Source organism: Elephas maximus, chromosome 2 (assembly GCF_024166365.1).
Source record: "Elephas maximus indicus isolate mEleMax1 chromosome 2, mEleMax1 primary haplotype, whole genome shotgun sequence".
Taxonomy (NCBI): Eukaryota; Metazoa; Chordata; class Mammalia; order Proboscidea; family Elephantidae; genus Elephas; species Elephas maximus.
The window spans coordinates 214,918,365-214,934,387 of NC_064820.1; the positions used below are offsets into that span (position 1 = coordinate 214,918,365).

At 50.2% G+C, this 16,023-nt stretch overlaps 2 protein-coding genes across 3 annotated transcripts; one reads left to right on the forward strand and one right to left on the reverse strand.

Annotated features, from left to right (window-relative positions):
• The first annotated feature begins 777 nt into the window (after window positions 1–777).
• RASD1 (ras related dexamethasone induced 1) lies at window positions 778–2,545 on the forward strand. The gene is made up of 2 exons (XM_049874756.1): window positions 778–1,186; window positions 1,411–2,545. Exons 1-2 carry the CDS (start codon window positions 901–903, stop codon window positions 1,962–1,964), a joined length of 840 nt encoding a protein of 279 aa, XP_049730713.1. The 5' UTR covers window positions 778–900; the 3' UTR covers window positions 1,965–2,545.
• Window positions 2,546–2,846: 301 nt separating this feature from the next.
• MED9 (mediator complex subunit 9) lies at window positions 2,847–15,668 on the reverse strand. 2 transcript variants are annotated; one of them, XM_049874759.1, is made up of 2 exons: window positions 15,360–15,668; window positions 2,847–5,253 (listed from the first exon to the last, which is right to left on the reverse strand). In XM_049874759.1, exons 1-2 carry the CDS (start codon window positions 15,584–15,586, stop codon window positions 5,037–5,039), a joined length of 444 nt encoding a protein of 147 aa, XP_049730716.1. In that variant the 5' UTR covers window positions 15,587–15,668; the 3' UTR covers window positions 2,847–5,036. The 2 variants fall into 2 exon arrangements, with proteins under 2 accessions (XP_049730716.1, XP_049730717.1); XM_049874760.1 differs by lacking the exon at window positions 15,360–15,668 and adding an exon at window positions 15,196–15,349.
• Window positions 15,669–16,023: the final 355 nt, after the last annotated feature.

Below are 16,023 nucleotides of genomic sequence, written 5' to 3' on the forward strand. Positions count from 1 at the left end.
CGCCTGACAGAAGACCCCCCCCCCCCCCAGGCCACAGAGCTTCTCTGGTTGAGATAAAGGAGCACCTGAGGCCTGCAGGAGAGCTGCTGGTGAGTCCAGGACTGGGGCCCCAAAGACCGTATTCCGTTCCTCTCTGGACCCCAAACCCGTCTGCCCCTCATCCCCATTACAGCTGGTCGCCCTGTGCCAGATGCCTCCGCGCGGCTGGGGGAGCCCTCTGCTGCCCCCTGGCGGCTGGAGAGCATGGCGCCCATCCCCGGGCTGAAGGCCCCGCGGCGGCTCTGCCTGGAAACAGCACCTCCCGGCCCGGGAAAAGGAGGGCTGCCGCGGCCGGAGCCGCGCCGGGGGGGTGGGAGGTAGAGGGGACGGAGGGGGATGTTCTGGGGAGTGAAAGAGAATGTACGTAAAACGTTTGGCACGCTGCTATTACTAGAATTACTATTGTTACTCTCTGGGGAAACTGAGGTCCAAAGAAGTAATTGTATATGCACGTGTGTGCGTTGCGGAGCAGGGGTCCCGGCCCGAAGTCACGGAGAGTCACACAGCGGGGGCCAGAACTCCGACGCGCAGGTGCTGCTGAGCCCACTGCGGAGGAAAGGCGCAGGCCAGGCTCCCCTACGCCCGGCCTGCGCCTGGACGCAGTTTCCTGCTCGCGCCCAGAGGGGGCAGGAGCCGGGAGCAGCCGCTACAGAGGGCGGTGGGAAGTGGCCCGGCCATGACGCACCGGGCGGGGCGGGGCAGCCCTGAGCTGCTCATAAAGGCGGCGGCCGGACCCGGAGAGCCAGAGCGCTCGGACCGCCGAGAGCCTGCACCCTTCCCTTCTGAGCTCCAGCTGGCAGCCGCGCCTAGCTCCCGCGCATTCTCTCGGACCCGCGCTCACCCTCGTGGCACCGGCACCAAATGAAACTGGCCGCGATGATTAAGAAGATGTGTCCGAGCGACTCGGAGCTGAGTATCCCATCCAAGAACTGCTACCGCATGGTCATCCTCGGTTCGTCCAAGGTGGGGAAGACGGCCATCGTGTCGCGCTTCCTCACGGGCCGCTTCGAGGACACCTACACGCCCACCATCGAGGACTTCCACCGCAAGTTCTATTCTATCCGCGGAGAGGTCTACCAACTCGACATCCTGGACACGTCCGGCAACCACCCGTTCCCCGCCATGCGGCGCCTCTCCATCCTCACAGGTGAGCGGGGGCCGGTCCGGGCTCTGAGCCCCGGGGCAGCGGGCGAGGGGAGGGGGCTGGCCATGGGAAGGGGAGGAAACCCCCTTATCTAAGTGCGCCGTTGAGGGCTGTGCTCTGGTTAGAGGCGCGTCCGCCCTGCCCTGCGCTTGGAAAGGTTTGCGCGCCCAACTTGCCTTGTTGGCAGCCGCCTTACCCCTTTCCTCTCCCCTCTCTGCGCCCCGCAGGAGACGTTTTCATCTTAGTGTTCAGCCTAGACAACCGCGACTCCTTCGAGGAGGTGCAGAGGCTCAAGCAGCAGATTCTTGACACAAAGTCTTGCCTCAAGAACAAAACCAAGGAGAACGTGGACGTGCCCCTGGTCATCTGCGGTAACAAGGGTGACCGGGACTTCCAACGCGAAGTGGAGCAGCGCGAAATCGAGCAGCTAGTGGGCGATGAACCCCAGCGCTGCGCCTACTTCGAGATCTCGGCCAAGAAGAACAGCAGCCTGGACCAAATGTTCCGAGCGCTCTTCGCCATGGCCAAGCTGCCGAGCGAGATGAGCCCAGACCTGCACCGTAAGGTGTCGGTGCAGTACTGCGACGTGCTGCACAAGAAAGCGCTGCGCAGCAAGAAACTGTTGCGCGCCGGCGGCGGCAGCTGCGAGCCGGGCGACGCCTTTGGCATCGTGGCGCCCTTCGCGCGCAGACCCAGCGTGCACAGCGACCTCATGTACATCCGCGAGAAGGCCAGCGGCGGCGGCCAGGCCAAGGACAAGGAGCGCTGCGTCATCAGCTAGGACCCTCCGCCGCCCCAGCAACAGAACACAAGGAGAACCTTTGTTTTAAAAGTGATGATCTGCCGTTCCCGCCAGCCCTGCGCGCCCAGGGCCCGCGATCTAGCCCCGCGATGCGGGGAGGCGCAACCGCACAGAGAAGGGACGGTCATCTGCTCTGGAAGCAAAGAGAACTGCCACGACCAGGGCTCCCCCCACCTTCAGGGCTGGGCCCAGGGGAGGGTGCACTTGTCTCGTTTCGCACAAAGACCTGAGACGGAGAGTGGGTGGGGGAGGCAGTTTGGAAGTTAGCCACTGTTAAGCGCCAAGAAACCCATCCAGCCAGGCTTCTAGTCTGTGAGTCTGGGTTGTCATCACAGCTGGTGAAAGTCTTTGCCCTTCTGAAGCCAAGCGGTGGTGTGGGTCAACTCACAACCGGTGACTCGTTTACATGTTTGTTATATTGCAAAAAGGAAAAAAAAAAAATTTGCACTTTAATAGTTCTGGTGTCATGGACATGAACAAAATCTTAGGTGTTTATACGTATGTGTGAGACAGTCTTTATTGTTGGTTTTTTAATATAATATAAAATAAAATAATTTAAAATGGAAAACCTGGCTTTCTTTGCTCTTAGACGTGACTGGAGGGAGGAAGGGTGGGAGAAGGGAGGTGTGCTGAGTTTCCACTCCTGGAATGAGAATGCACCTTTCCCAGACCAGAAACAACCCCTGCTGTTATGAAAACAGTGTCAGCAGTCATGGAAGGCAGGCCCCCAAATTCTCCAGATGCCTGGGCCCCCAGGCCTAGGGTGGCAAGAGGGACAAAGCCCTTCTATTTGGGGACTAGCTCCCTGGGAGTGGCATGCCCCAAAAGCAAGGACAAAAGAAAAAAAAAATGACACCTCCATAGACTCAATCTTTCTAGTTCATTTATTTACTGCTTGATGTTTCCATCGGTCAAGCCACACGGCTTCGTTTTCTGAAAGTATTCTGAGTCCTCTCAGTGTAGGGCCAAAGGCCTTGTCACCAGACTTGATGTGGCCCAGGGACAGTTAAAATCACAAAGCCCCCCTCTCCCCCAGCCTAAGGGACAGTAGGTCTCCCTTGCTTTTTCCCTCTCTTGGTGGCTAAGGGCACATGCTTAGGACTCTCATCCCCGCTCTCTCTGCCTGCAAACTTTGAGCAAGCCACACCTGCCAAGACTCAACTACTTCATTTGCAGAGTCAAGAGAATGCTGTCTTCCAGGGGCTGCTGTGATATTAAAAAGTACTTAGCACCAGTGCCTGCCAGTAACCCATGTTATGTGGTACTTCAGGAGGTGCTCGGCCCTGTGAGGGGACTCCAGGTTACTCTCCTAGGGGATGTCACCCTGCTCTGGGGACGCTCACAGGCCTAAAAACTGCCTCAAACCACCAAAGGACACCTGCCTGTGTGGTCAGGCTGCTCCAGGAGAGGAGTGATCCTGTGTTTCCACTGGTCTGGCTGATGTATGTGCAGGGAGAGGGGCAGGAAAGAGACGTGTAGAGTTCTCACAATTTATTCTGTGTACACTCTAAGCAAACATTTTCCTGTCAGCTTTTCAACAGACATCCTGCTGCGGGCTTCTCAGTACAAAAACGAAGACATCCTGAGAGCAGACCATTCTAAGTTCTTTCAGGTATAAATAGGGGGTGGAGGTGTCTCCCCTGCCCCTGCAAGGAGCCCCTTGTCCATCATCTCAGCCTCAAACAGAACCTGATGGTCTTGTTCTTCATGTGCTTCAGGTTTCATGGTATTTGGTCAGAGCCTTAAAACTGGCCCATACACTACTCTGAAATTTCTAGAAATTAACTGATTCAGTTAAGTAACAGTCCCATGGCTGCTGGGATGCTGTAAGTAGTGACTGCCCACTTACATTCAGAGCCTGCTCTTCTGCCCAAGGCCACTGAAGCCTGACCTACTCTACACTCTGAGCTCCCACCACGCCAGCCACCTAACAGGTAAGGGGACACCGTGGAGTCCTTCCAAACACTCCTCGGCCACTGTGCCTGCCAATGAGGTCAGTTGGCAGGCACCTGCTAAGCCCCGGGCAGGCTGGCACAGGTGAGGTGTCCATTTCTAGATGTAAACAAAATGCAGTTACTTCTCACCTCCCCTTAAGAGGCAGGGGAAAGAAGTGCTCTTCCCTCAAGCTGTCAGGGGAAGGGCACATAAATAAAGCATCCCGCCTGGCAGACACCGGAGTAGGGCTGGGGTAGTGAGGACTGCCAGGCCTGCGTCCCTCAGAACATCACCAGCCACTTCTCTGAGCAGAAAGCACATCCCAGCATCTTGGTGTGGCAGTGCACGGAACGTCTGCTGCTCACTCTAGTGAGAAGGCCAAAGGGGGAAAAAATTCCCTGAAGTAGGCCTGCCTGAATCTGAAACGCCAGAAGGGCAAGGTCTGCTCACCTGAAGAGCAGTTTTAGCTCGGGTAGGAGTGGCAGCTCACCGGCTCAAGGGCGCCTCGCGGGCTCTGGTGAGGGCTGCCATTCTCTGGCATTACGTGGCTGCCCACAGGAGACCAAGGGAGCAAGAGCTAATGGTACTGAGGACATGGGGTGGCAGAGAAGCTGGAGACAAGGGCTGCCTGCAGGCTCCAGCCAACACTTGACAGGGCTCAAATGAAAGGGACAAACGGGGGAAAAAGCCACCTTGCCGTCTTCCAATGCAATGCTCATTCTCACAGCTGCCGCTCTTTACCGCAGGCAACCACACCACTCTGATGCTGGCATCATTTGCCCACTGAGTTCTATGCAAATGCTTCATAAAACTGCTGTCACGGGGAACGATATGTACCTAGTATGCACTCATCACATCCAGGGGTGAGAGGAGAGGGAGGGAAGGAAGCAAAGAGGATGCTGCCTCCTTCTCTCTTCGCCTCCGTGTTTTGCAAAGCTGCAAGTGGAGCCCAGCCCCTGGCCTTCCTCCCACCCTCTGGGATATACAGAGGGTTCTGCCAGAGCCACTGCGTTCAGCCTGCCTGGCCGCCTGGTTCAGAGCTGAGGTCCGAGAGAGTGCTTCTACCGGGGGTGGTGGGGGACGTGAAAGGCTGTGGCTCCTAGCAGTGCCTTCGCTCTAGTCCTTGGGGATCTCAAACATGCAGAGGCTCTTGTACTTCTGCAGGAGCTCATTCTTGGTCCTAACTTGCTCCCGGAGGCTGTGCAGCTGCTGCTGCTGCTGCTCAGGGCTCAGGTGGATGCCGGGCATGCTGCCGATGGCCTTCCGCACCTCCTGGAACTTGGTCTTTAGGGCGTTCAGGTCCTGGTGAACATCAGGGCTGTCCTTGTCCATGCTATAGAGGACAGAGGCACTGTCAGCACACACACACCACGCCGGCCCCTGCCCCCCTGCACCCAAAGAACCTGCCCCTGCGGTCTGCCAGCACCCTCAGACCCTGCCTGTGTGCGGTCCCCCACCTAGGCTGCGTGCCCAAAGACAGGCTGGCTTGGTGATGTAGCACTGGCCGGCCTGTGCTGGTGCTCAGTCACAGCTCTGTGGCCCCCGTGCCCGACACAGGCCAGTGAACCCTTTCCCAGTACACGCCCTGCTTGCAACACTCTCCCCTGACACTGTGCATTCTTCACCAGACTGTCTGCTCGGGCAGCCCAGGGCCGCTGTGCTCCCAGCCGCGTTCCCCGTTCCTTGCCCAGTGTGCACGACGCTGCGGGCACTCAAGAAACCGTTACAGAAAGAACGAATGCTTGACCCACAGGCTATTCATGATGTTTGTTGAATGAACGAACAAACTATTATCAAGATCTGGTGACAACTGCCAGATAAAATTTGCGGATGTGCCACATTTTTTCGATCCGATCAACTTTGAGGCCAATCAAATTTTTACCAGCGGGCAGCTAATTTTAGCTGAGCTTCTGATGCTTCAGCCTGCTAACATAAAGCCTGTTTTCCCCAAGGATGTTCGTAAATTTTAAATTAGTTACGAGTAACTGGAAATGTTCAGCAGATACAAGGCCGGCCTACCATTGTCAGGTCAAGTCCTTGCCTCCGGGCCCAGCTCTCCTAAAGGCAGGCTCAGGCCCTCACTCACAACTCCTGTCAGCTGCCCTGCGAGCCACGCTCCTGTCAGTACTAAATTAAAAAACAAAAACACCTCACCTAGGATCAAAGACACAGCCTGCCACTTATTCCCATACATTTTTTAAAAGTCAGGAAGTGAATGAGCCTTAGGAAACAAGCTGTTGAGACTAAAAACCTCAAAGTCAATCCAGCAAGCTGTTCTAAAAGTATACCACTGAGGCATAAAAGGGGCAAGGTGTCAGTGAGCACTTAGTTTTTCACTGAACGTTCATCCCAGGTGGGGCATCTCAAACCAGATGGTGCTAACTCAACGTTTATTATTCACCATTTCTCTGCTTGCGCAGACAATACCCACCTCCCTGACGACCACTGGTTACGTGTTACACCTTGCAAAGCGAAGTGCTGCCGCTGCCTGCTCACTATTTATCAACAGCTTGAAACTCAGAAGGCAGGACAGAGAGAACCAATAACTTAAGAAATGTATGGTCAGCCAACCATTTGTCTGCTTTCATTTGATGCCAATTCAGAGAGACGGTGAACAGTATAACCGAAACCAGCTGATGTGGGGCTGATTCCAACTCATGGCGACTCCACACGTGTAAGAGTAGAACTGGGCTCCATAAGGTTTTCAGTGCCTGATTTTTCAGAAGTAGACTGCCAGGCCTTTCTTCCACAGTGTCTCTGGGTAGGCTCAAATCACCAACTTTTCAGTTAGCAGCTGCATGTGTTAACCATTTGCACCACTCAGGGACTATGAATGGTATTCCTTATCCCAATTTCTAGGGAGGACCATTGGTATTCATGAGAACTGCAAGTCATTTGAAAGGAAGCAAATAGGCAGCGACTTTTATTTTAATTCTTTAAATCTCAGCTTGGATCCACACTCTGGGCAGACACCATCTGGACGCCCCAGATCACTGCACTTGGGTGGCATATGCATTAACATACTGGCTATAGACTTATATCCCAAGGGAGTTTTGAAATTAAAATATAGTCTTAAGAAAAATAGTTCACATCACATGAGTCTGAAAGGACATGGTAAAAACAAAAACTTCATAAACCTTTGGAAGGAAGTTATGCTAATCAAGTTTTTAAAGCAAACATACCCTGGCCCAAAGGAACATTTAAATCTGAAAGTAAAAAGCGGGCCATGTTTAAGGTGCTTGTTTCTGAAAATCCCCAAATCTCAAGGGCTGACTAGTCCTCAGCTGGTGAGCTTCCAGTAAGGAGACAGTCTGAAGACAATCAGGGCATAGGAGAAGCCACATGGAGGGGAGCTGAGCTGAGCTGAAAGGAGGCCACGGAGCCCCATGGAAGCCCTCTCTGCAAGCTTCTCAACCTGCCCCCATGGGTGGAGGTAACTAGCACTCAGCTCCTGGGGTGAGGAAAATGCTCTATTCAGGGACTGGCTCAACCCGAGCAGGAACATGCTAAGCCAGGATGACTATGAAAGGCTCAAAGCAGAAGAGGGACAGACCCAGATAACAAGTGAATAAAAGCAGACAGCGCTGAGTGGGCCTGCCTTTGTGTGGATGTTAGTCATCACCCAATTTTAGAAGGGAAATAAAAGGATACGAGGCCAGTTGAAGAGCATGGAAGGTGTACGACAGGGCAAGGTGAGGCACTCCAGCCGGCCACGATGTGAACAGAGGATCAGACACCACTGCAGCAGCCTGACTGGCAGCATTCCCTGATGGCCCATTGCTGGGAGAACATCGTGGGTAACTGCTGGTGTACACAGAATGCCCCTTCGGCAGCCAGCACAGATATTTTATAAATGTCACCAGACTCAAGGCAAAATATCATAGCGCTCAGGTGGATAAACTGAGGAATTACATCCAACCCCCTTTTAAGTGTCAATGCTTTGGGACATGAAGCTGCAAACTGGCAACAACCAAGCACAAAGTCTGTCCACTGGTCCTTAGCAGCAAGGGGAGCTCACTGGACCCGCTGCCACATGGCTTCAGCTCCTGTTCTACTTGAAGCCATCTTCCTCACTGTAACCTGAGAGTTACCAAACCTGCTCCCTCTGCTTCCCAACTCTGAGCCTCACTTCTCTGGACCTCTCTGTGGCATCTGACTCGGCTGTCCATTTCCCAATTCCCTCCCCCTTGGCCTTGCATGTCCTGCTCTTTCTAGAGGGCCTGTTCAGCTAGTCCTGCTCAGCCCTTCTCCTCACCAACTCTTGGAGCTATGCAGGAGCTATCTTCTGCCTGAAGCTTCTCCGGTCAGTGTGCGAATGCTGGGGCTTTCCATTTTTTAAAATAGTTTTTTTTAATGATTATGAAAGCAATAAATGCTTGAAGAAAAAAAAAAAAGGAAAAAATGACATACACCAAGGTTTAGAGAGTCAAAGTCCCTCTAATCCCACTTCCTAGCCAGAACTTCTGTTAACACGTGGTGCACACTGTTCCAGAGAACTTCTAAACCTGTAATAGTACACACACTTACGCTTCTGTTACTTTCACAGTTATGTGGCCATGCTACACACATGGTTCTGAATCTTGCTTTTTTCACTTGACATGTTGATACATGTACAATTATACAGCTAAGTTATACGTGAATAATTTGTACTCATTGCTGATGGGCCTTTGGGGTGTTTGCAATTTATTGCTACTGCTATCAGAATGGCAAGAGACATGTTGTACCTATATCTTATGCACTTGTGCAAACATTTTTGTAAGATAATTTCTTAGAAGTGGGATTTCTGGGTCAAAGGTAATGCATGAAAATTTTTGACCAAAAATTTTATTACCAAAACGACCTCTAAAGAAGCTGAACTGACGTGCACTCCCGTGACAGGGGACAACACTAGCTTTTACTTATTTATCAGCCATTTGTATCTCTCCCCCGCAGTCCTGCCATCACCTACCGGCCTTTGGGAAGGGGCTTGGAGCTCATAACCATGCTTCTCTGCTCACACGGTTACATGTGAAAAACATTCTTCCCTGAAGAAGCAGTAAGAGGTTCTGCTGCTAGAAGTGTGGAAAAACCACTGCTCTACAAAATACCCCAGAATTTGTCCATCCACTCCCACCTCCTCACATGCTGAGAGCTCCTTCCAGCCCAGCCCTCCTTCCTGAATTCTGGCTCCCTGGTTCCAACAGTTACCAGTGTTTCCCTGGAGTCTGGGGAGACCTGGGGAGGCCTCCTGACCAGCCTCCTCCAGGTGCCTGTCTCAGGTGGTGGCACTCCACCCACCCAGCTGTGGTGTGCTAGAGAACGGTCCTTCTTGACTTGTCCCACTGCTCCCAACACCCATCTAGTAACCGACTCCACCTCCTCCTCCCCTCCACTGTGGCTCATTTCCTACAGACCCCGGTCTGCTCCTCCTAAAATCTCAGATGCTTTCCCACCCCAGCCCCCAGACAACACCTACTATAGTGAGTCCAAACCCTGAGGACCACGCAGGGCTATCCACAAGCAGCCTCTAACCTTCCTGGGCTCCAGGCCCCACTGTCCCTGAAGGCCCAGCTGTACTTTTTATGCTGTACTACAGAGTTGCTGGCCCTGAATATCTGTCTTCCCCAGCTTATATTCTAGTGGAGCCCAGCAGGAGCTTGATCAATTATACTGCATGAATGAATAGAAATGAAGTGGTAGAAGAGTGAACAGGTTTTTAAGCAGGCCCAGAAATAATCCCAAACAATCTATAAATATTCTCCATCAGGGCCTCATTCTTTTTAGTGGGATCTGGTTGACGGAGAAGCAGCAGTGGATGGCCAAGGGCTTCAGTAAACCCAGTGTGGACAAGCCCGGTGGACCAGCCTGGTCACTCACAAACCCTCCTCCGACACGGGAGGCCGCTTCCTGCAACACACCCAGGTGGCCTCAGCTGGCACGAAGGTCCATTCAGACTAAAACAGGCACTTGTGTGGGAAGGAGCAGGTCAACAATGCCCTGTTCCCATGACAGAGGTCTTGCTGGGGCTCTGAGGTCTTGCTGACCTGCCTCGGTAACACACAGACTTGCTGTAAGCAACCTGACGCAAGCTTGGAGAGTAAAGGACAATTCGGTGTGCTCACCACTTGAACTACCTCTGTAGTGTCAAAGATGGCTGCCTGCTACTATCCAGCAATCTAAAAAACTTAAAATTTTACCAAATTTAAAAATATAATTAAAAAAATTAAAAAAGCCCCCATGCTGGTTGAATACTTTTGCTTGGTGGGTCAAAACCATAGGGTCAGGCAATGACAACTGCAACCCAGAATTCTGGAGGAGGTGGCCTCTACGCATATCCTTAAAGGATACACAACATTTCTGTGGGCACAGAAAGGCAGGCAGGCACTCCTGGAGGGGACTGGGCTGCACACAGCCTAGATAAGAATGACTCCTTCCAGGGTCTGTGCTGGGTAGTTTGGGCTCTATTTGAAATCACCCTAAACCTCCAAAACAAGAAACCGAATCCCATGAGGTGTCTGGTTATACATAAGCAGCCTCAGCAGCTGCTCTTTTTGTTGTTGTAAATCGATCTACCACACAATTTTTGCCAACTGAACTTTTTACAGGTGTACAGTTTATTGACAGCAATTATATTAACCGGCTGTGCAAGCCCACCCTTAATCAATGTGATTTTTCCATCACAGGGATCAGGATTTTAACTTCACGTCTCTTATTGCTAGAACTTTACCCTAAGAGACTCTCAAGAGTTCACTGGGATAGCATTTTCAAAGCTGTTCACCACAGCACCGACGGCAACAGCGAAACAGCGTGAACAGTGCACGTGTCCTTGAGCAGGAGCTGCTTAAATCCATGGTGTGTCCACAACATGGAGCAACACAGCCTGGGGACAAGGGACCTGGGAGGGCTGGAGGGAGAGGCTCACTTTCCATATTATGTTCGTACTTTATTATTATTTTTTTAATGTTTTCTGGGTGACATATTTATGGGTCATTTCAGGTTAACAGACTTTTTTAGGTTAATTGAAGCAGATGAGTCTACAGATGAGACTTCGAAATTTAGCAATAGCTATCAAAATAAAAAATGCATATGCCCTCCAATCCAGCAATTTTACTGCCGAGGATTTATCTCCTAATAAAGTTACTCAAAGACAAGGAAGCTTATGGTAATAGCAGAAATTGTTGGTAATAGCAAAAATTAGAAAAACTCCTACAAGTCCATGAAGAGAAGACTAGTTCCGTAAATTACAGTACATCTACAACATGGGACTGCCTGCGGCTACTTTAATGAGGTGGATCCTTAAGTGCACATCCAAGTTAGACTACTAAGTGAAAAATGCCAAGTACAGTATGATCTCAATTTGTATAAATTTTTGAAAAGATACACACATATAATTCCCAGAAGGACACTTAAGAAAGTATTCACAGCAGTTACCACTGCTGAGGGGGCTTAGGGGAAGGAACACTTTTTTTTATTTTATACCTTTCTGTACTTTTGAATTTGCATTTTTTACTTTTATTAAATTACTTAAAAAACAAAAGTAGAACTCTGAAGTCTTTGTGAGAATAGGAAAGGCTAAACTCACCACTCCAGGTTGTATGTCCTTATTATTGCTGGGAAAGGAGTAAACACACAATACAAGGACCATCTGGAAGTGACAGGAGAAGGAAGAAATCAGGGCCTGGGACCACTACACTGGGTGGCCAAGCCTTATCCAGGTCAGCACCAGCTCCTGTCCTCTGGTTAGGACTGCCATGCGGCTTCTTAACTGGCTTCCTGACCCATCAGCCATATCTACCTCAAGCATAAACCCGACCAAGTCGCCACCGGCTGGGAAGTTTCAGTAGCTCCCCACACCTCAGAGGACAGAGCCCCCGTTCCTTAACTTGGTAGGCACTGACCTCTGTCTCCTGGTGCCTCCCTCCTCTCCAGCTCTTCCTTCCTTTTCCCCACCCCCCTGGCTTCTGACACTCCAGCATCCCCAGGAGTGCTATTTCTTCACTTCAAGATCTTACCCACGCACTTCCTACGTCAGCCTTCCTCCCCTCCCTGCATGACTTAGACTTATCATTGGCATCACTCCTCAACAAGCCTCTGCTACCTCAGGCTCCTCGTGCACACTTCCATCACCACCTAATCACATTTTATGTCTCCTTCCCTCAGGAGCCTAGAAGCTCGAATGCATATACGTATGTCATAATACTGGCTTATTTTTGGCCCTACTGGATAATAATTGGATCCTATTCTTTTTTCATGGTTGTAATTATCTCTTCATCTCCCTGTGCATACTGTTTCCTTCAAGTGGCTTTTTCTGTTCTTTTATTCTGTCCTGTATTTCTTGTTAGTTTTCTTCAAATGTTCAATGACTTTGGTTGTCCAGTCACGTATTTAAGAACAAAGCACTAAAGGTCTTAGTGGAAGCCCTGAGTAGGAGTGGTACTCTTTTACTTTATTATACAATGATCTGACTAGGCTCCTTCTTGGGAATCCCCCATGTTTTTTCTCTTGGGCTGGTCAAGCACCTTCTTCCTAGGAGGTAATAATCCTAGCAGCCAGCCTAGACACCAAGTAGAGAAGAATGCCCCTGGTGTGGTGCCCCATCAATCAGTTTGGGAACTTTCTCTTCATCCTTATTGTCAGCATCTTTTCCCCCAACCCCTGCAATATGCCTGGTGTCCCCAGTCCAGAGGCCCCTCTGGCTTACTCTTTCCTGAGGAAAAAACCTTGGGAGAGAGTAACACTAGTCTTCTACCCGATGGAAGAACCGTAGTCACCTGTTGCTTTGAGTTCCCTGTCAGAGGACTGTGGGGATCCGTTTCTTAAAGAGACTTTTAAGTGATCCTCCTGTTATTAGTCCCACTTTCACCCTTATTTCCAGAGGTTCCTGATACTGCTGATTCCTGGAATCTCGGGAGAGGCCACGGTGAAAGATCAAGGGTTTCATCTTACTCGGATCTACAGTCAATGCCCACGGAAGCAGCAGTCAAGAAATCAAATGACATATTGCACTGGACAAATCTGCTGCAAAAAACCTCTTTTAGGTGTTGAAAAGCAAAGATATCACTTTAAGGACTGGGTGCACCTGAGCCAAGCCATGGTATTTTCAATTGCCTCATATGCATGTAAAAGCTGGACAATGACTAAGGTAGACTGAGGAAGAATTGATTCCTCTGAATCATGGTGTTGGTGAGGAATACTGAATATACCATGGACTTCCAGAAGAATGAAAAAATCTGTCTTGGAAGAAGTATAGCCAGAGTGCTCCTCAGAAGCGAGGATGGTTGAGACTTCATCTCGCGTACTTTGGACATGTTATCAGGAGGGACCACTCCTTGGAGAAGGACATCATGCTTGGTAATGCTGAGCGTCACTGAAAAAGAGGAAGAACCTCAACGAGATGGATTGACACAGTGGCTGCAATGATGGGCTCAAGCATACGAAGGATTGTGAGGATGGTGCTGGACCAGGTAATGTTTTGTTCTGTTGTGCACAGGGTAACTATGAGTCGGAACTGACTTGACAGCACCTAAAAACAACAGCACGGTCAAAGGTGGACTGCTCTCAGGGCTGGTAGGTGAGTCAGCCCTTGACCGCCTGCCCTGTGGCAATCATCTCCTCTCCTGTTCTTTTTAGTTTTATACATTAAAAAAAAAAGAAAGAAAGAAAAACCCCTTCACTGTCCTTTTAGAGGAAACAGAGATGAATGCATGAGATTAACCCGCCGTCTTTCCCAGGGGGGAAAGTACACTTGAGTATACTGCACAACAATTCAGCAATTTCACAGGAGAAAAAGAGGCTCAGAGAAGTTAAGTTACTGGTGCAAGGTCATCCAGCTAGCATATTATAGAGCTATAATCTGAACCCCTAGTTTGAGGTCCATTATTATTATCCACATATTGAGATGAGAGAATTAAGGCCTAACACACCTGAATCCGGCACCGCCTGACTTCAAAGCCTATGTTCTCTCTAGTATAATTTACTGCCCCATCCTTAAAGCCAGCAGAACCCCACTGCTCTATCAGGGCTCAGGAACATACTCTCAGAGGTCTAAGAACCGTCTCTGCGAATGTGTATATTTTGGGTTTTCATTTTCCCAGATTTTTTAAAAACTAGCGTAAGTATATCTGGGTTAACCTGGCCAACCCCTTCATAATCCAGTACTGCCCCAGGAGTGTGGGGTGTGCACTTGCATTTGTCTTTGCAAACTCACTGTTGCCAAGAACAGAGTCTGCTTCACTTTTGTTTATGCAACGCGAAGCCAGACGAAGTCAGGGTCTAATGTGAGAACAAAGGTTTTGCAATAGTTTGAAGAGAAAAATGGTGGAAACATCATGTATCCCACAGCAAGTGAATTTAGGCTGGCTACTCAAAAGAATCTGGGCCATTAATGGTCCGTATGTTCATGTGGGAGCCCTGGTTGTGCAGAGGTTAAGGGCTCAGCTGCAAGCCAAAAGGTCAGCGGTTTGAATCCACCAGCCACTCCCTGAAAACCCTATGGAGCAATTCTACTCTGCCCTATAGGGTTGCTATGAGTTGGAATCAACTCCAAAGCAATGGGTTTGGTTTTTTTTATTTGTTTGTTTCTTTTATCCTCATGTAGCAATTCCATTTCAGCAAAACATCAAACAGCGTACTAATGTGCATTTGAATTGTGCTAGAATAGTAATTTCGTTTTAACCTACTTTGTGCATTTGTATTGGTTTAATGGCTAAATAAATTATAAGCATAAGGGGTTTCCACCTAGTATCCTGTGGATAGATATTCAAGTAACAAGAATAAAAATAACTTAGGTAAAAATGGGGATCAGGGAGACCTTTGGTTTTTTTTTCTTTTACAGGGGTCAGTTTGAAAACTCTAGCTAACTTGAATCCTGGCCAAAAGGATGACAACCACCCCCTATGGTACTATGTTAGAAGGAAATTAGTGCCACAGGATCTAATCTGGTGGGGAACTTGTTTCTTTTAATCATCAGCCCTTCCTTATCATCTTAAATTATGTGTCTTTCCCATTCCTTCTAACTGGCACACTCCACAGCACTTAGCCGTGTGTCATACAGGAAGGAGGGCCAAAACCTGTTGGCTGAATAGAAAAAAGGAGCCAAAGTGAGAATTACCCCCATATAACAGATGAGAAAACTGAGGGTCAGAGAGGCTGAACTTGCTCAAGATGGCTGCGATGCAAACTTTTTTTTTTTACTCCAGAGTCTGTGAATTTAGTCTCTGAGCTGACTTCATTCTTATTAATATCGGCTGGCCATCATGAGGCCTGGTAACTCTTAGGGATCAAGGCATTTGCTGACCTCATGGAAAGGCTCTGCGAGGTCCTGGGAAAAGCCTCTTTCCCCTCCGGTTCCGAAGCCCCATATGTAAAATGGGGGCAGCCTCTAAGCCTCTTCCAGCTCTGACAGGGGTGTGACGCGAAGCAGGGGGGAGTGTCGTGGATGGTCATCTTCTAGGGCCTTACCATTTGATGATGTTGTGAACCAGAGGTAAAAAGGAGTAATTCTCCTCCTCTTTCACGCCCGCAGGTGACTGCGGCCTCGGCGCGGGCGACTGCTGCGGCTGAGGCGCAGCGACCGGCGTTGGCGGCTGAGAAGGCGGCAGCGGCTTCGTCTCTGGAAGCTGCGGCTCGGCCGGCGGCGGCAACACATCCTCCGCCTGACGCCCGGGGGCCACACCAGCGGAGGCCATGAAGTTCAGGGGTCTGTCAGTCAATCAGCAGGACCCTGGGGGGATCAACACGCCGAAAGCGTCACGGATTTCATACGTCACCGCTGCGCGCCGGCAGGAAGGGTCTACGCATGCGCACAGGCGTATGGGTGCCGGGCAAAGGGGCTGGGCAGTGCTTGGCGACTGTTGCTGGGCAACAGGCTGTTGGCGGGCCTGGGTGGCCTGAACTTGGCTGTGAGTCAACATGGCTAAATTATTAAACACTCGGAAATAGGAGACTTATTTCAAAAAATAACCCAGTCTTTCTTATTCCTATTCATCTGACGAAGAGAGCCCAAACGCAACCAACACGGAAACCTTGCGATAAATAAGGCTCAGCGTGGCCCAAACTCAACCCATTGCCCTTGAGTTGATTCCAACTCATAGTGATCCTATAGGGCAGAGTAGAACAGCCCCAT

Bases quoted from the DNA above. Each gene is read 5' to 3' on its own strand.
- RASD1 (XM_049874756.1), top strand. From the start codon at position 901: ATGAAACTGGCCGCGATGATTAAGAAGATGTGTCCGAGCGACTCGGAG. The intron at 1,187-1,410 runs GTGAGCGGGGGC...TGCGCCCCGCAG, and splicing joins GCGCCTCTCCATCCTCACAG to GAGACGTTTTCATCTTAGTG.
- MED9 (XM_049874759.1), bottom strand. From the start codon at position 15,586: ATGGCCTCCGCTGGTGTGGCCCCCGGGCGTCAGGCGGAGGATGTGTTG. The intron at 5,254-15,359 runs GTAAGGCCCTAG...TGTCCTCTATAG, and splicing joins GTTCACAACATCATCAAATG to CATGGACAAGGACAGCCCTG.